Source organism: Amyelois transitella, chromosome Z (genome assembly GCF_032362555.1).
Source record: "Amyelois transitella isolate CPQ chromosome Z, ilAmyTran1.1, whole genome shotgun sequence".
NCBI lineage: Eukaryota > Metazoa > Arthropoda > Insecta > Lepidoptera > Pyralidae > Amyelois > Amyelois transitella.
Window position 1 is genome coordinate 7,905,625 of NC_083535.1, and position 21,563 is coordinate 7,927,187.

Consider the following 21,563-nt stretch of genomic DNA (forward strand, 5'->3'; position numbering starts at 1 on the left):
AATAATTTCTATTTATATGGATATCAGTGTATTATGATAAGCGTTATTACCCATCTATTTATTTAACTATCTGACATACCAATAAAAAATAATGACCTTATAAGCATCGGAAAACTGAAATTGCTTTTGTATATTTAACAACAACAGGTCTGGAAAAGATTTGTTTTGGTGTTTTATAATTTTGATTAAAAAAAAAACAGTACGTCAAAAATAAGTTTGTACAAAAATACATTTATGATAACACCTTGTACAGCATACAACGGCGAATAACCACGACAGACTCTTCCACGCGTACGAAGCCGCGGGCTACAGCTAGTAGGTATCTTTATATGCTAATAATTAAAGAGCGCGCCATCAGTACAATTATAACCACAAAACAATTACATCGTCAGTGCCGTAGTTATATGTATGTACGCGTGATACCGGCGAGGCGCCGTCGCCGGGCAATGTGGACACACCTAAATGCTTCATTTTGTGAATGGTCAACTCAATACGTGGATAAAGCCCCAAAACTAAGTAAACCTTCGGTAAGATTGTTTCGCTTTAATCTATGAAATAAACTTAGTTGATTGAATCAGATGGCGCTTATTTTATATATTTTATTTACACACAGAATGCGCCATCTGCAAAATTATAGAAAAATTAAGCAAAAACACTGAACCCCCAGTAGGTTTTACTATTATCTTTAAAATAATTCTAGTTGGTTGATCAGAGGGCGTACCATAGCTACGTAATGGGGTGCGCCATCTGCTGTAATTATCAAAAACTGAAAAAATGTAATGCCTGTGATTCATATCATCAGTGCCGATGTTAATATAGTGTAAAGCCTGGAGGAATAGGTTTCGCATTTATCTTGAACCTAAATGATTGAATGTGATACAGGGATCGTCATCTGCACAATTATAGAAATCTAACATCTTCAGTACCGTAGATAAACTTGAATAAAGAATGATGAAAGTTGGAACTTCCAGTATGTTTTCGTTCGTGTATGTTTCAGGTGGTTGAATCAGATGGCGCTTATTTAAATATACGTAACTAATCTTCGCATTTTGACCTCGCGAACACTAATTTTTACAAAAATTTAAATATCTATATACGACTTAACCGATTTTGATTCTTCTCAAATTGTTGTTACAACAGTTTGAAAGTTATTGCGTTACACACATACACACAAAAAAAAAATGTTTCTGCCTCAAAACGATTTATAGACCTTGTTCGCTTAGCTCGCTCGGTCTGCTATAAAATGCGCCATCCACCCAATTATAGGAATTTTACATCTTCAATACCGTAGTTACACTTGTACAAAGGCTAAAGCTGAAAGTCTAGGAGATAATTGCTTTTTATAATTGACAAAAAGTTTGTTCAATCAGATATCGCTTATTTAAATATGCATCATTATAGAACTAGCATAGTTAGTGTCGTAGTTAAACTTCCAGTAGGTGGGTTGTGCTTTTATCTATGAAATGAACATAGTTGCATCAAACAGATGGAGCTTTTTATATTTAACGTTATTATGGAACCAAAGGTTTAAACTGAACCTCCCAGTACCTAGGTATTAATGAGTAGGCTTTACTTTTCGTCAAAATTGTTTAGCACCGAAGAATTTATCAACAATTAAGAAAACTGCGGTCAAACCCAGTGAGAGGAGTGGAGAGGAGCCCAGTGATTCGGGTTTTACACGAAGCGACTTCCACTTCTGACCTACGCAACCTTTGAGGTAAACCTATGATCGGTGTAAATGTATGGTATCATCATTGTTACGCATCCAATTTCCTGAATGTGAAGGTTTCCTCACGATGTTTTACCCTCACCGTAAGAGCATCAGTTAGTATTCCAACTTATGAACATAACTTTCGAATAGTCATTGGCACGTGGCCAAGGTGGGATTCGGTCATAAACAGAGCAGGTTTTATTGTAGGTACCTTTCAATAGCACGGTACACAATATTTGACTAATACCAAGCGCCCGGAAAAAAAATGTAGGTACTTGACGCCATACCCACTTATGTACTTATGCAACCACAGCAATACGGTTCACTTTATCACCCCATTCCATTTTAATAACACAAAATATTTTACAATTTATTGGCGCGGAAATATGAACACCCAATGAAATCATATAAAAATTACAGATTCCAAATTAAAATTTGTTTATTTGTAATGTTATCAGCATTTATCACCAGAATACTACCTATACAAGAGCGTAGGTGGTCGAGTGGTGATGGTGTCCGAATAAAATCGCGTAATGCACAGGTTCAAATAGTCTATCGCGACCGTGTGAGTGTGTGAGTTTTGTAGTTGTTGCTGATGTTATACCGGAATAGCTTCGTATTAAAACGTGACTTACCTAATCCAGAATCGTTTTCATATAGGTCCTTTCCGGAGAGGTGAAGAGGCAGCGGGACTTTCATCAGAGGGATGATGAGACGTTACTTGAACAAAAGACAGAATGATGATTATTTCACACAAGGATGCTAATAAATTACATCACTACGCGGATGGCAAGCGTCAGAAAAAAATGAATGCAAATTCAAGGGATTGTTTTAAAAAGATTTTCTTTGATAAAAAATATTAAATCGTAAAAATAGTAGAAGGAATTTACCTATTTATTAATTTCACTATGTTTGTACAAGTACCTAAAAGTTTAATAGGAGGAACAAAAGCTGTATGTGTGTGGCCATTTTAAGAGAGCTACTTAAGTGTTTGATAACGAACTTGGTATATTTGAGGATGTTACTACCTGCGTAGGTAGTTGACAGGTCAATGTACCTACTTCTTGCGTTGTTTGATTTATCACTTTGTAAACTATTGCCATATGATGAATTTACCAAATATTATTTTTTTACATACATAAAATTTCCACCACAGGAATATTTTGAATCACATAAGTGTTTATTGGCTTTCGTTAGTTAACGATACGACCTTGTCCTTTAACTTGAGACATGTTAATTGGGAACATAAGTGTATATTCTTCTTCCTGGCATCAATCCCGGTTACATCCTCACCTAACTAGAGAGACCTCGGGGTACGCCTAACCTGCAATGAATCATTGTTATACCTGAATGTGTAGGTTTCCTCACGATATTTTCCCTATCGTAAGTATACTCAAACTAATGTAGGTACATTTCTCAGAAAAGAGTCCTTCGTACATGGACGAGGTAAGATTTGAACTTGAACGTCTACGCACACTGTTCGAACACTGACGAACAAAAGGAACAAATATATTAACCCTTATTAAAAGGAAGTAGGTAGAAGGTAGGTAGGAAGTATTTATTTGGAGCCAGTCGTAAAGAGACTGATTTCTCCCTTGGGAACCTTTCTTGACATGGTTTTGGTTACGTTTGAATTTGAACTCGGTGCACCGATGCACCGAGTTCAGTTTCGAAATTATAAAGCAGAGAAGGCGTGGCAAACCAAAATTTGGAAATACACTTTAGAATGAATTCTTAATCAACTAATTTGATCATTCGATGATCCCTGGAATGGTTTGTTGATTGAAAGCGGTGTTTAATGAAAAACGTTTCATGATAACGGAAGTCAATGGCTTTCTAAAAAATATTCTTCGGACAACAAATGACTACCCATTTACGTTTTATTTCCGGAGAGGTACTTAGGCAGATATTGCTTCTTTCTACTTGTTACGATCCGTGCATGCTTCTTTCGCTTCACCCACATTCATAATTATTTTCATGCATGCTTGTTGTTTCGGATACCTTTGACTTGACCTTTCACTAGGACGTCACCGATTTAATCAAGGTACGTTCGTCTTGGTCTTCACCTACCTACCAACAATTTTATGCAATCTGTGATTAGGATAGAATCTGATAAACATAGAACTCAAAAAAGAAGCACGAAAATTTTGTTTCAGCGGACACCGACTGTTTTATCTGGTTCAATCTCTTACTTCAATGACGTTCTCCAGCAAGTTTAAAGTTCATATTGGAGTGTCATATTCATATTATTTATTTTAACTCGAGCGATAAGCGCTGGCGGGCGGCGGCGGCGGTCCCCGCGGCAGCGCCTCGGGCTCCGCTGATCAGTCGCGTCGCTCTCGCAATCGTCGGCGCCGCACTCGCGCTCCGCTGCTAGCAGCCTGCACTCGTATGCAGCGGCTGCCGCGACCTCACTCCACCCCACCATGAAATCCCCTTATATTTTAAAGTTTCTTCTTATAAACTTTTTTACCTATGTCTTCGCTGAATACTCTTGTCCACCAAAATGCCAGTGTATCCGAAATGCGGTACGCTGTCTTCAGCAAGACTTGATCGCTATTCCGAAGGTGCCGGCTGAAACTCATACTTTGTAAGTAACTTTTATTTGTTTTCTAACTTTTTTCCTTAACGACGTGTCTTTACATCGGAAGAAAGTATTTTAAAAATAACTGAGCCCGGCGAGTTATCGCACAATGAAATTTGTCTGTTGCGAAAGCTTAATAATATATCGGATCAGCCGTTTGGCCGCATTACTGGTATTCTAAACAAAATGATCGTCATTTTACAGAAATAACTACCTATTCCTAAGCTCTGCGAACAAATTGAAACGTTTATGTGGTAGTTAGAGCGTTATTCAGCGAGTGCCAAAGAGCGGCGGAGCGTTCAACAGGTTTTCCTGTTAGCTCCTGCCGAAAGCCTTAATTTTCTTCAAATCTTAAATCCTCCTCATCAGCGACATTTTGAAATTATTCTTTTGTCAGTTCACCTATGTATATTGTATATGCATTATGTTACGCAAAGCGTCAGGCACACCATTAGATTTTTATTGAATCATTTTTGTGGTTCCCAGCACCAATACAAAAAAACATAGGACCACTCCATCTCTTTCCCATGGATGTCGTAAAAGGCGCCTAAGGAATGGGCTTACAAACTTGGGATTCTTTTTGAGACGATGGGTTAGCAACCTGTCACCATTTGAATCTCAATTCTTTCATTAAGCCAAATAGCTGAATGTGGCCATTTAGTCTTTTCAAGACTGTTGGCTCTGTCTACTCCGCAAGGGATATAGACGTGACCATATATATATGTATGTAAATATGAGCAGATACAAATCATGAAACGGTTAATCACGTCATGTAAATAAACTTATTTAAACATTTAAAATAGGTTCTTAAAAACCTGTTTTTCAACCTTGATGCGCTTTCGCCCTACAGTCAATAACCGGTTTTATTTTACACAACTACATTAAAGGAAGGAAGTCTTCTGAGCTTACAGCTTTAAATAAACTGAGTCAGGTTTATTTAGGCATAGATTAAAAACATACGTGCAAGTCTGCTAATAGGTATTGCATAATGTATCATGTAATCGTATAAGGATTTTGTGTTCAACAAATAAGATTTTATACCCATCACTTTCTTTCTTTTCTACAGTATAATGAAAATTGGTATAAACAGCCAAATTTTATGTAGGTAGGTATTTTTATCCCAGAAAAAGTAAGTTCCCACGTCCCGTGCAGAAATGCAATAAACGACAAAATTAAGCCGCTTGCAAAAGGTTATATTCTTATTTAAATAAAACAGGACAGATTGACTGACTGAACAAAATTATATAGCCCAATCAACGCACATCCTAATCGGCAGGGTAAAAAATTTTTTAGTAGGTGTAGGTTTCTTATGTGGTTAATTATTTATACCGGGAACGGATTTTTCGTGAACGTCGTGGGCGGTGCTAGTATAGGTACTCGTACAATTTTTCGTCCTTATGTTGGATGGAGTAGACTATGTCTAGAATAAAAACAAAAGCACACCTTTAGCTTTCTCAAAAACCAACATCAGCTATCCTACTTTTACAAACCTGGAAATTTGTGGTGCTTTATAGTTGTGGTTCGAAAATAATTCTTAGGCAGTAAATGACTAAATGGAGTTACAGTACTTGGCTTGGAATAGTTTGACCGTAATGCTCTCATTGTTCGTGAGGTTTCTCTGTTGGCAAAAGGAAAATACTCGATTTGTAAATAAGTAGGTATTATTGACTGTATTATTTGTAGAATTGGATACCGACGTTATTCTAAAAAAGAAAATTATTTCATTTCGACAAGTACTATAAATAGTGTAGGTACTTCAACTCTCACTACGAAGATAACATTTACATTATAAGCAGATTACGGACACTCTACGGGCATTTTGTACAAAGGTATTGCGTACAAACGGCACATATTTCCTACTCCTTATCTGCATCAATTTCTTTAATTGTGTAAATTTTTCTGTTGGGATTCTGAGATAAAATGTAGAAATATCTGAGTGGTACCTAGTGGTTGAAATTGATTCTTCAATAAAATGGCGAAGATTTATTATTTGTATATTATGTCTTTTCCAATAAAATGTGTATAAATTGTATTATAAGTTGATAGGCTCCAAACCCGTGCAAGAGTATCAAAGTTATTTACTTTGACACAGTAGGAAGCGGATCCGGGGAAGGCCAAGCCCGGCTAAAGAAATCATATCTACATAAATGCAATTAGTTCCTAATTAAATAAGCGATATATATATATATATATATATATATATATATATATATATCGCTTATTTAATTAGGAACTAATTGCATTAAATAAGCGATATATATATATATATATATATATATCGCTTATTTAATTAGGAACTAATTGCATTTATGTAGATATGATTTACCTTAAGACCTTCAACTAAGTCAAGCCCACTCAAACTGAAATCCTGGATCCGCCTCCCCTTTGGCCTCTAATATGTCTAAGAATATTATGATTATCACTAGGAATTCAAAGAAACTTTCAAGACACTGTGCACAATAAGAGCAAAAAGAACGGCTCCGAGGGCAGCTAGAGGAATCGAAACGTCGCATTATTTGCGTATCGGAAAATAATCACAAATCGTTGCAGTATAGAAACTTATGAGAACTTCTGATTTTCAGATTACCTTTTTCATTTTTTTATCTGTACTAAATATGTAAGTTAAGAAAAAAAGGAAACTTTAGATACATCTGGCAATAACAGATTTACACATCACATTGGAAATTTATATTGCGAAATTAATTGGATAAGCAGAATCTTTTTGACAAATAGGATGTGGTTACCTGTACGTGACTTAAAAATAGTTTCATCAGGTCCACTAGTTACTACACCCTTCATTCCAGTCAATGGTACAGATTTATCAAGTTTATTTTCTATTCGTTTAACCTTTATTATTACTAGATTTATAAACCTTTTACTCTGTATACATGCATTTAAAAATTTAGGATCACCTCTGAGACTTGACACGATTTTGGAAAATAACTCTTTTGATCGACTAGTTTGATCGACTCTCGATACTCATTCGTACCGTTTTTCTTTCTCGGAGAGGAGCCCGGAGTGCTATTACCTTACTTGAGTTAGTAAAGTAATCCTCATCATTTGACACGTAAAACTGCGGTATAACCTAGTATTAATTAACACAGGTCCATATTTATTTCTTAATTACCAAACGTGTTGCCGATGATATCAATCACTGTAAAATTCGGTGAAGCGTAAACTGTGGTTATCATTTCAACCGCGTTTTAGCTCCTCAAAAATATTTGCAAAATCAAAACTTTATTTGATCATGACGCGGCAATTCCAGTTGATTAATTTCATCAAATCACTAAACCAAAAGTGCATGTTTTATACAGTATGCACTTTATTCCACTACGTTTACGTCTGATATTACCCAGGTGAATAAAGTAAATTAAGTAGTTTATTCTGATATTAACTGAAATTCGGTCAAATTGAGTACCTCTTTCTTTTTTTCTATAAAAAGGACTGCACATAAGAATATACTAAGTTTAAAAATTATTACCATCATTATCTAGGGGCCAATCTGCAGTTGACACTCAAGGTAGCTATTATGTCAACTTTCGCAACGTTGACATGATATGATAAGCTAAACTAATATTTTGTAGGTAGGTATTTAAAAGTACTTCATTTATTTAGGTTACAGGCGAAAATTCATATCAAACCGGGGTGCAGCGAGTGTGAGTGATAATATGTACTTACTCAAACATAAAAATATAAAGTTATTGATTATTTGATTAAAACTTGATGGACTGAATTAATAACATTTATACTAGCCTAGTCGTGTTTATACATACTAAGATCATTTGTAACATTGTAAGATAATTAGGAAGAAGGAATACATTTTTGGTTTCGTTTGATGAAATCTCAAAATCTACTGGCTAAATTGTTATAAAATTAGCTACAGAAATAGAAGAGGGCGCCGTTGTTCGAATGATGAGCAGAAAGGCACAGGTTAAAGCCCACCACGGCCATCTACCAATGGCTCTTTTCAAAGTTATGTACATTACTTTGAATACTAACCGATGCTATTACGGTGAGAGAAAACATAATGAGGAAACCTGCACATTCAGGCAACTGGATATGTAACCATGGATGCAATACGGGTTAGGTTTACCAGCAAAGGTTGCGAAGGTCAAATGGGAGTCGCTTCGTGTAAAACCCTGACTAACCCAATCCAGGATCCATGGTCTCTCTCTCTCAATAGAGGTAAGGATGCAACCGGGATTAAAGCCAGGAGGAAGAAGAGTGAACAGAGGAATCAGTCAGGACCAAGAAGATCATGAGTAACAAATGCTACTTTTATTCCTGAAAATTTCCATTGGAGCAAACGAGGGCTGGCGAATAATATACATAGTTGAGCGCTGTTAGTGGCACAGGAAAAGGTTTCCGAATTCGTATACGAGATATACCGCATTGAATACGACTCTCCAGTTACGTAATTGGTTTGAATGCTAGCCGTTGGTAAAGGAAAATATCGGCACGTCGCGTCGGGCGACATTCGCCCATAGCCCAAATCTAAATGAGTACTGTGACACAGTCAGTGGAAATCCATCATAATAATTACTCAGTTAATTCAAAAATTGCTTCCTATAAATACGGTGTCATTATTTCAACGTTTAAAATTATTGTCACCACCTGCGATTTAATTTTTCATTATGATTTATTCATGATGATTTATTTTTTCATTATCTAGGTATAGCTGTAGGCTATACTATATTTTTTATCATTCTATTGATATCTATGTTTGTTTATCTCTTTTTACTTCTCTACTCCGGAAAGCAAGGTTGTACAGAAAATATTTACTTACTTATATTTCCTGTGCAACTCTGCAATTCTCCGCCATTTGTTGGAACAAGAATACCTAGTTTAGATTACTCGCATCGCTGGGCCATCGAGATCGTCTACTTTTCCGTAGAGTCGCATTTATCATAACAAAATGTTTTGATTTTGAATAAACTGCAGGTTCTGCTTACCTACGACTATTGTATTTGTATGCATAAATTGAGGTGTTTGCGCGCCCGGCGCTTCAAATTATAATGTAAATGGGTCAAACACTAGAGACCTGGAAGCACTGACAGACAGAAGGGCAGGCTGATGTTGTAGTTGATGAGATTTGCTTTTGCTAACATTAACATATTTATTTGTTTTACATTGTACCTGTGTGTGTCGTGAATAAGAAATTTATGTATGCATGATGATGATGTATGAGCAATTGATCTATGCACTAGATACATATCTATGCAATATCATCTATGCAATCCAAGTAAAATTTTTAGTAACTTTGTCATTGGCTTTCTGCATTTGAGGTATTTATTAGAAAAAGAAAAATATTTTAAAATTACTACCAACATACGGTTTACGATGTTAGAGTGCTTCATTTGCAGTATAATTCTGTACGACTGAAAAGTTGACTTCACGTTTCCTTATGTTAGTGTCTACTTTTTTGTTTTAGTAAATATAAATTGTTATGTTTTGCTAAATTTCCGTACCTAATATGCCAATTATACAATATACGTATTGTTTTTTATATTAACATACTATTTTTCTAAGTTAAAAGTTGATAAATACTTAATTATGTTTTAATTAAACAAGCATGTATCGTAAATATTAATTCAGCTGTTTTGGATAAATATAAGCTAATTGAAATAATCAAATCGGAAATAATAGATCGACTACATACTGCTTACTAAGTTTTCCGAAATGAGCAAATTGCTGTTTCGATGTTGCGAACATTCATATTTATAACTAGCTGTTGCCCGCGACTTCGTCCGCGTAAATTTCGTGTTGAATCTTGATCATACAGTCAGATACAGACCGAAAAAAATCTCTTTCCTTTTCAGTCAAAATATTACATGTAACAGACAAAATATTTTTACCGTTTTATTACATGTAGTATTTTCAATTTCAGTTTTTTTTAAATAAAATACTACACAAAAAAAATATTTTTGATTAAAAAAATATCTTGTTTTGTTGGGGCTCGAACTTAGACCGCCAACTTCACAGTCTCACCACGTCTGTATCCCTTGCGGGGTAAACAGAGCCAACAGGCTTGAAAAGACTGAATGGCCACGTTCAGCTATTTGGCTTAATGATAGAATTGAGATTCAAATAGTGATAGGTTGCTCGCCCATCGCCTAAAAAAGAATCCCAAGTTTGTAAGCCTATCCCTTAGTCGCCTTTTACGACATCCATGGGAAAGAGATGGAGTGGTCCTATTCTTTTTTGTATTGGTGCCGGGAACCACACGGTACTAAAGTAGACTAAGAAACCAAAAATCTTTTTACGTAAGAATTACGCATGTTATGTGCGGCAAAACCAGAATATTATCAAACTGATTTTCACTTATATTTATATGTTATAGGTATTATGCTGTCGTACAATGATAAATGACTTAAAATTTTAAATTTCGTCACTTATTTGCAGGCAAACTCATGCATTGAGTTCATTCAAATGTCGATATCTTTTTTTTAGCAAACCGATTTTGATGAAACAAACTTTAAATGTTCTTCTGAGTTAAAACAAAGCAACTGGTGAAAGCTTCAAGTAAATCGGTTCAGTACTTTCGGAGATAATCGTGATCATACATACAGACAGACAGACAGACAAGAAATTCTAAAAAAATATTTTTGCTTTCTATTATTCATTTTAAGTGTCCCTCTATCCATTTCAGTCAAAAATACTAAATGTACAGACAAAATATTTTTACTGTTATTATATTATTATATGTATAGATTACGTCGATTATTGAAAAGTACATAAACTAAACACCAGACGCACGTCTGTGAAACGCTACGCGCTGCAGTGGGTGAAGCGGAGAATGTACAAATAAACACCGATGACAAGTTAATTGAAAAACTTTCAAATCAAACCATTGAAATGTTACTCGTTAGGTAATCTAAAATTCCCAATGAACAGTTGCTTGTACCTATACTTGAGCGCGCACGCGGCTCCGCTCGAGAACAACTAATCTTCTCGTCAATATCGGAAAAATCCTTTCTTATTGCACCTCAAGATCTACTTGCAAAATTTTAAATAAATATAACTGTGCGTTGATATGCAGCCATTGTCGTCTTTATATTTACCTACATTACTTTATTTAAATCGCAGTAATAATTAAGTATATTCACATTATTTAATTTAAATAAATGTAAAACTTATTTATAATTATAATAACGGTTGCCAATGAATTAAATTTCACCCTGTAATTTCATAGGTACTCATTTAAACGTTAAATAATGCTTTTGATGTAATTTTGGTTTTGTGTTTATTCATTTGTAGAAATTGCAATAACAGTGCGAGTTTAAATTACAATAGCTACTTAATTTATCCGAAACTGCGGTTACCCTTTTACCAAATAAGCTTTGTATTTTATATACTAGGTAGGTATGAGAGAACAATATTTTTGACCCATTGGTTCAAATCAATTTTTGGTTCAATTTCAATATTTATCAATGACATATGAGTACATTCGTGAGTTCGTGACATGAAATGTTTTTAAGAAGTTTGTCAATTAAAGTTGTCGCCATTAAAAGAATATTTAAGTGATACGTATTTATACAAAAATGATATATTCATTGTTTTACCACCGATCTTATGTCCTGTTGTGAGTATTCAATGATTTATCCACATTCACATAGTAGTTATCCACTTGAAGGATAAATTTATTACGAATGCATCTCATGGCTAAGAGAATGCATAAAAAGAACAACCTAATAATAAATGTTTTTAAGAAGTTTGTCAATTAAAGGTCATATTAAAAAGCGTTAGACAAAAATAATTTAAAGAGGCCTTGATTGATGACAATCCACCCAGCATTGAACAGTAGGGAATATCATCCAAAAACTGATAGTTTTCAACATATTTCAAGTTTATAAAAAAATATCAGTTTGGTTTTTCTTGATAATTAATCTCTTTAATTATTCTTACTATAAAAGGAAATATGATGAAGTAATTAAATATTTGATTACTCTGTCAAGACGTTTTTTTATTATTTTCTTATTTAATTTTTTTACTAAGATACGTATGTAACGTATCTTAGTAAAAAAGGAGCTCGTTACACTAACAGAATTTGAATGATTAGTATTTCAATATCTCATACAAGGTATAACTACGGGCAATCAGTGTATTTTGGTTTATCAATGTAATTTCAGTATTCCAGAATTAATGGATCTGTCAAATACAATGATTGCATTTAACGGACACAAGTAACAGGTCGTAACAGTGTAGGAACATTTCTCACTGTAGTTGTACACATGGCTTTAATTACTATATTCCTATTAGTTCTGGATTTAGATAGGTATTTAGTTAAAAAGAATTACAATAAATTTTGAGGATATATTTGTATTTTGAATCTCTTACGAATGTTGACGGTGAAATCAAGGGAAGAATTTGAAAAAACTTGAATCTTGAACTTCTGTCGAAAAATCTCATTCGCCTTTAACTGATGAATACAAGCCTGAAGTCTCCGAGGCTGAAGTCCACATTGCTTATTTACCTACTTGTTGAATTTACAGCTTTCTAGGTTATTTTTTCTTTACTTATTTTTTGTAGTTTAGATAAACATGGACAAACAACTCATTTTACTGTTAATTTTACGAATTTGACGTCCCAAGATGCAAATTACCTTTACTCCTTTGAGTTTCATACAACTTTAACTTACCGCCGAGATAGAATGAAGGTAAATTGAATATTGTCGAGAAGGTGGTGTGAAAATGCTCTTTCTGTGAGGTAAATATTCGCTAAAATTGTCAAGACTGCTTTCAAGAGATGTCCCATTGTTTACATAACTATATAAAAGTCACAATCTAGAATTCACAGAAAACATATAAAAACCTATGTTTATACATATGTACATCATACCTAGTATTAAAATAAATTGGAATATTGTATCAAATATAAACTATGTTTCCTTTGTGTAACTGAAATGTTTGTATTTCACAGAGACAATTTTTTTATTTAACAAAATATCTCACTGAAATGATAAAATAAAAAAAACATTTTGTTAAAAATATTATAAACTTTTCGTATTACTGCGTTCGGCAATTGGAGACTGGCTCGAAAGGTTTCATGAAATGATATTTTGGGAATGAAGTAGAGATACAAAATTTAATAACCGACGAGCTGATTTTATGATACGGTTTTGGTTTGCGAAAAGTTTAAGTGCGAAACACAATAGTTTTGTAGTTCAATCTTCAGTGGACAAGGTAGCACATTGTACAGATTTGCTATAGATGACATGAATATATAATTTATGACGAATTTATATATTCCAATACAGGTAGATTAAAAATAGGATAGTGTGTACCACGTTATGTAACTTATGTATAATGTATAGGTATAATTTACCTTGTAGGTATGTAGTTCTATGAATATTTCGAGTTTAGGTATTGACCTAATTAAAAGATAATTATATCTTCGTTTATGTCGTACGTCCGTACGTACCGTAGAGAAGTTTATATCGTAGTCTTACGAATTACGATAGAAACTTGTCTTTATCTTTTCTATTGTTGCGTTACTCGTACTTTAGCTATAAAATAATACAGACAGATGCTTGGGAAATTCTTCGTAGTATCCAATATTGGTGTTTGATCTGAGTGCTCTTTTGAGCTGCACATGTTTCCCGAAAATATGCAAGAATATTGCTTCATATTGCTAGTACAGAATATAATTGTACCTCGTGACTTATCGATATCGTATAAAATGTTTTCTTTTCAACCGACTACAAAAAAGTGGTTTTCAATCCGATTCTAGATAGGTACACGATTACTGGGCAATTAATTATGTACGGGATTTGATGATTCGTTTTAGTTTTAAATTATATTGTTCCTTGCAAGATTGAATCCATCTTCAACACGTCAATATATGATAATGACGTGAATTGGAAGAAACCGACGGACTTGTGCCTGTGATGGTTTTAAATATAATTTCTAAAGCTATGCAGTCGTATGCGTCGTATCTTACACTTCCTTGTTAAGATTTCAAATAAAGGTTGATTTTTGAATAGCGATAATTACAATTAAATTGCTTAGATATATAAAAATATGTTTAATGATGCAAACAGTGATAATACTATACATTGTAATTAATGTCCAGTCTACTAATGTAGGAACTTTTCAAATTCAATCTCAGGGCTTTGCGTCTGCCTTTGATATCATAGCAACGGCAGCTCCAGGAAAATTAAACACTGAATTTCTGTATTTTAATATCGTGATTCAGATAAAGTACTTGTTTGCTTAAAAATATTATTTTTACTTTGCAATTCTGAATAAAGAGAGTGAGATGGAACTTGGATTTAGAAATGTATTCATTCATTACGTAAATTGACACCCTCTAGGACCTTATAGTTATGATGAATTTGGTTTTCATATTGTCGTCGAATTGTTTTAGTATTTTACAGACATTTGTCGCCATTAAAAGAATATTTAAGTGATACGTGTTTTTACAACAATGATATATTCATTGTTTTACCACTGATCTTATGTCCTGTTGTGAGTATTCAATGATTTATCCACATTAACATAGACATAAGGACACAATTATTTTGTCGGTGTGATTTCCCGGAAAGATACCACTCCATCTCTGGGAGTAGTTATCGACTTGAAGGACAAATATATTACGAATGCATCTCATGGCTAAGAGAATGCATAAAAAAGAACAACCTAATAATAAAGCAAATAAGTCTACAACCAAAGGTACTTACTTACCCGAGTTCGACCTACTTCTGTCCACACCTTGTAGCTTCAAGGTTTTAAACAAGGAAACAGGGCACCGCCTGCAGATTCTATCGTACACATTGACACATGACAGAGTGGTGATCTCTATCGGATGAGGCATAATGAGGAAAATATTTATAAGCTAATTTGCGTACCTACAGCACTTTTTAGACAATTTTGATGAAATTTGGCGTCGTTTCAGTAAGAAATCACTTAGGAAAGATTTGGAAATTCACGCGGGAGCGAAACGATTGAAATCACTTTTCACATCTAAAGAGTCATTCATAACAGATATTTTTTTTTGTGAAGTGCATTTATACATATTTATAACCACGCTTCTTTTTGGAGAGATATGCAGAGATTATGTGAATACATACTTACATATTACCACTTTTTCGGAGGAATACAGACTATATTTGATCAGTTTGCCACGATCCTCGCATACCTTTTTTGCTCCAATTTATAAATATTATAGTGCAAGCTCTTCGACGGCTCAGAGGACTCCGGACAAAAGATTGACTAGATCATTTAAATTTAGCTTCACGATGCTCTGGTTTTTGTCATTCCAGCAGACGTCCTTGGTTGATAAAGGATCTATGAAGTGGAACTGAGGAGCGCCACCAAGCCCCCTGGCGGCTGCTAAGTCCCCAACAATGGAGTAGATTTTATCGCCATTGTAATGCATAGTTATTAGTAGAGCCAGACACTTTATGGCATCATGCTTCAATGATCTTTGAACTGAACCGTGTATCCAATAGAGCAGCAGTTATTATGACAAATAAATCGGAATAATGTATTATTATAATGATTTTTTTACAAGTTACGAGCGTAAAAATTATAGCAATCTTCCAAAACACTGATCTAACAAGCTATGATAACAGTAAAAGCGGATTTGAAACGTTCTTAATTATTCAGTATCTAGTCTATGACAACACAGATTTACCTACACTGTAGTTATATGAATTGTATATATGCTATACGAAGGTAGGCCTGGCTTTGTTCAAGTTTTACTCCTATTGGAATTTTCATATAGATATATCCTTCTCTCTGCTTTTTTATTAAACCAGTCCAGTATTTTTAAAAACATAATATTTTTTTGCAGCCATATTTATCTATTACCTACATATAATTAAACAGTAAAAATATTTTGTCTGTACATTTAGTATTTTTGACTGAAATGGATACAGGGACACTTTTCTAAATGTCTGTGAATAATAGAAAGCAAAAATTTTTTTTTAATTTTTTTTTCTCATTGTGTGTATGATCACGCTTATCTCCGAAAGTACTGAACCGATTTACTTAAAACTTTTTTTCACCAATTGCTTTGTTTTAACTCAGAAAAAAATTAAAAGTTTGTTTCATCAAAATCGGTTCACAAAAAAAAGTTATCGTCATTTGAATGAATTCAAGACATCAGTTTACCTGCAAATGAGTAACGAAATTTAAAATTCAAAGTCATTTATCATTGTACGACAGCATTATACCTATAACATAAATATAAGTGAAAATCAGTTTGATAATATCCTGGTTTTGTCGCACATAACATGCGTAATTCTCACGTAAATAAATTTTTGGTTTGTTAGTCTACTTTAATTTCGACATCACCGCAGCGGCCTCGATAGTCCAGTGGTAGCTGTGTGAGATTGTGAAGTTGACGGTCCAAGTTCGAGCCCCAAGAAAAACGAAATATTTTTTTTATTTAAAATATTTGTTTGTGTTGTTTGAGTATTTTATTTTAAAAAACTGAAAATCAAAATACTACATATAATAAAAGGGTAAAAATATTTTGTCTGTACATTTAGTCTTTTGACTGAAATGGATACATAATTTTTTTTTTACATTTTTTTCTGTCTGTCTGTATCTGACTGTATGATCAAGATTCAACTCGCAATTTTCGCAGACGAAGTCGCGGGCAACAGCTAGTATTAAATATAAAAATATATATAGACAGCAATATATATAGGTATATACGAGTATATTAATACATATATTTAGCTTGTCGTAGAAGTAATACATTAGGGGTCTGGCTACCAAAATTAAATAAAGCTTATATATTACCTCGGCTTCATACTTATAAAAGTAAACCTATATTAAATTAAAAAATATAAATATATTTTAAATATAAATAAATTACACAGATTGAGTAACCCTCGAAGTAAGATCAAAACTTGTCTTACGAGACTAACTCAGCGATACTATATTTTATAATAAATACTTATATAAATAAATATACATACCAATCAGAGAGTTCGTTTCTCAACATGCCCTGACCGGGATTTGAACCCGAGACCTCCGGTGTCACAGACAAGCGAATAACTGCTGTGTCACAGACGCCGTCAAAGTAATTAATTATTAAAATATTTCATCAAAGTTCAAACTGTAATAGCACGGGTAAACTGATAGGTAAGCTTACAGGCAAAAAGCACCCGCCTTTGTCTTTTTAAATATATTCAGTGTATAGTAATTTTGATAAGTTTAATCATCACTACTTTTTATCATATTTTTATTCCGATTAACTCGGGTTATCAAAACGATGGCCTTACTATCGCTTCGTTAAATTAATATGTTTTCATCTATATCCACAATCCTTTACTAATGTCCTTAATTTCCGTCTTAAAGTATGTTAATTCCTATTATTAATTCTTTTCATATTCCGAATAATCATGAAGAGAGGCATTATTACATAGGAGAAACTAAAAGAAACACTTAATATGTTGCTTTATGAAAACTTATCTAATATACTTACACATAAAAAATAGTCGCATATGTTATCTTGCGACCGCTTGTATTTGCATTATTTTCTACTATAGCAAAGTAATAACTGTGGGTGGGCGCTTTACTACGGCCATCCTCGGGATTTTTTGGAATATTAATAAAAGTCAACTAATTTGTTATGGTAACACTCTCCAACGCGCACGCTTGTTCACGAACACTTTGTTGTCATTTTGTCAACAACTTAGTTATATAAGTGCACGAATTCTGAAAATACAAAAATATGCGCAAATATTTCTAAATGAATTAATGTCAATGATGATGTTTAAAACAGTGTCTTTAGGTTACTTATATACTTACCACTATAATATACTCATGGAAGTTCAGTACCATATATAAGGTACCATGGCACTTGGATGAATAGCGACTTCATTAGATATATCTAGAGGCATAGACAATCAAAAGCTACTTCTCAGCAAATTTTCAATCGTTTCTGTTCTTAACATAACTCTATGTACAATACAGTACAACCTTACAAAACAACCGTCTATAAGTACATCTTGCATACCGTTCCGCTGCACATGAAAAGTCTTTTACTCTTGACTTGTTGCAAATATTGCATGCCAGTGCCGAACAAGTATGACTAGATCGCGACTCCATCTATCCGATATATTTCGCCTACAGAACGGGTTCCAACACTCAAACATTTCATATGACTCATTATTTCTCTTTGTTATATTGTATACTTTTTATTGATTTACATGACAGAAATCATAATATTTGTCATAATTTGCATGATTCACATTAATACCTTAGATAAGTGCGTTTGCATAGGTAAACATCGATGTTTGTGTAAATCTTTAAGGTACCTAACCGAAAGTTAGTTCACAGGAATGATGTATGAAATGAATGTGTGTGTTCTGTGTAGGTGTACATTACATCACATTCTGTAAGCTTTTATTCTGCAAGGACCACAGAGTACTTTTGTATACGTGATGACGCAACCGGGACTAACGCCAGGAGGATGATCAAAAATAAATTAATTACATAATTACCAATAGAACAATATCTCTGGCAAAAACTAATTTATAAAACAATTTTACATGTGATATGAACCGCATGTTAGTACGTTAGCATGGTAACGACCGTTTAAGTGTACTATTTCTGTTGGTATTCCACTAAAGTCGGTACTGTGTTTATTTTCATAAGCAGAAAATTTAAAGCTGTACAATCGACTGACGATTAACATAAATCGGGCAATTTGTTTTATAGTTAAACTAGCGTTTTTTTCCTTTATATCAATTAAAGTACATAACAGTACCTATGTTTAATTTGTCGTTTTGTTGTTTGTTTTAATTTGTCGGCAGTAGCTCTCGTAGACACACACTGTTATGTCCCTTTATTGTATTAGTATTACTAGGTTGTTTATACATTATCCACTTCAGTTAGGCTTATTAATTAAAAAACATAAAGACATGCTCCGATTTATTTAAATAATAAACGTGGCACTATACTTTTCAACTTTAATTAATATGAATTTTGTTCTCTCTTTCCTTGCACGGGAAGGACGGGATCCCGTAAGAATTTTAAACTTATACATTATGTCTTTATTTTAAATCCAGTTTGAACATGTGATTATTATTTCATTAATACATATCACATCTTCCTTTCGTAATTATATAAGTACTTAAATTACGAGAAAATATTAGTTTCGTCTGCGAATTCGTGTAACTGCCCGGCACAAAAGTTGAACAAAATTCTACTATATGGATGCTGCGCCGATATTTTACATGAAAAATTGCTACTGCACATCCCGGAAGTGGAAAATTCTAGGGTCCACTTTTATTGCCAGGTAATATACCAATTTAGAATAATTAATACACCCTTTTTGTTTCTAATTTAACCCGTTATACATTTTCTTATACTTTTTTCCACCACCACCGCCACCGAAGGGTTTTTTTTTACATTTCCACGGGAGTGCTGGAAAATTTTGATGACATTTTTGTAAACTTATAACACAAACGGTCAGAACCACCCAATATTTATTAAATTATTGTGTACAGTGTCAACTTTGAAGATAAGTAGATAAACTTGAGTATATTGTATCATCTATCAAACAGCATGCATACCTATATGTACATTATCTATTAGGTAGTTTAGTGGCTCTCAAGGTAGCATTCCGTTATTGAGAACAAGCAAACTAGCATCTCCAACTGACTGAAAGCAATCGATCGTATTCCTGGAACTAGAACTTATAATAAGTCCGGAGTTTCTCACAATATGGAAGTTAGTGACTAGGTACTTATATCTTGGATTGCAGAAGTATTTACACTTCTTTTCAATCAAACTAATGGAACAGAAATCTTGGATCTACGACTAAGAGTAACTGTAAGAATCTAAGTAGGTAGACACAATGCCCCAAGTTTTACCGACGCTTAGGAAGTACGTTACTTCATGGAAACTTGACGGAACTTCCGTAAATACTGCAAGCAAGGTGCAATTTACACTGCACTTTCTTTAATTTATTTTATGAAAATTTTTCTTTGTACTTATAATTCCCGTAGGAAATTTGGGATAAATTATATTTGTCGATACAGGTGTCAATTTTGTGGAAACTTTACCCGACTTGTAATTTAAGCTGTATGTATCATCATCCTGGTGCAGTCCCGGTTGCTTCCTCACCTTTTAATTTTCAGGTATAAATCATTGACACAAAATAATCCACAACAAATTAATTGCATTGTAGTGAAAACATGAAACAGAAAATGTTGATTATACAGAAAATGTAATTAATTAAAATTTAATTAAAATGACCGTTTACATCATACAGACTGTAAGTTGCAGATGAGTTCGTGTGGCACATTTTATTTGCAAAGTGAAATTTTGATTGATGAAAATTGATGAAATATTTTCCTTTAAATTTCCAAAAAAACATGAGAGCAAAAAGACCAAATAGTATTTTACGGTTCCTCTTACGTCACATATATCTACATTGTACCTATTATATACCGAACCACATAATATGTGCATAGACGTATTTTTTTTTAAAACCACGCTTTGTATTTTCGTTGCCAAACATTGCAATACCGTTATCATTGCATCGCGCAAATACGTGGGTGGACGTGCTTCCAATCTGATTTCTGATTTGTGTAACCCAATAATGACTAATCCTGTTAAACCAGTGCAGCTTCCATTTGCTGAAGTATTGCCTTCATGTCTAAACTGGATTAAGCACTATGAACAGCAATCTATTTTAGCTGCGTAATTATTTGCATGGAGTTATTACAGCTTCTACACTATAATGTGAGCAGATATTGAATAAGTTTCTAACGTTCAACTTATACTTATTTTACTCATAGAAATCAAAATGCTGAAATTGTACATACTAATTATGGTTAGTGTACTCGTAAGAAGTAGAACAGTAAATGTGTTGGTAAAGAACGTTATTTGAATTTAATTCTTATAATCGTAAGTCATAAACGTCAAATAACCCACAACCCAGAAGAATAAACAGATTTCTTTAATTTAATATACCTACTATCTTCCTTATACACACACAGGCATTTTCAAACTGAAATCATATAATCTTTTCTTTCATTAAAATAAGCCATTTTAATCACTCACATACATAGATTTAGTGCCATGAGTTTTCGGCACTTTAGAAAAGGACCACTCCATCTCCTTTCCATTGATGTCGTAAACAGCGATCAGGAGAAAGGCTTAAAAACTTGGGATTCTTGTTTGAGCCAATGGGTTAGCAACCTGTCACTATCTGAAACTCAATTCCATCATTACGCCATAGAGCTGAATGTAGCCTTCCAGCTTTTAAGATAATGTGCGTTCAAACAATCTCATCAGCTTTATA

At 33.7% G+C, this 21,563-nt stretch overlaps 1 protein-coding gene across 2 annotated transcripts in view; it reads left to right on the forward strand.

The window, feature by feature from the left end:
- The first annotated feature begins 4,023 nt into the window (after nucleotides 1-4,023).
- LOC106133981 (peroxidasin) overlaps nucleotides 4,024-21,563 on the forward strand; it is a 31,222-nt gene continuing 13,682 nt past the window's right edge. The window contains exon 1 of one of the 2 annotated variants that reach the window (XM_060953423.1): nucleotides 4,024-4,301. In XM_060953423.1, coding sequence (XP_060809406.1) covers nucleotides 4,138-4,301 — 164 coding nt within the window. In that variant the 5' untranslated portion in view covers nucleotides 4,024-4,137. The remainder of the gene's footprint in view (nucleotides 4,302-21,563) is intronic. The other variant, XM_013333910.2, reaches the window with a different exon arrangement.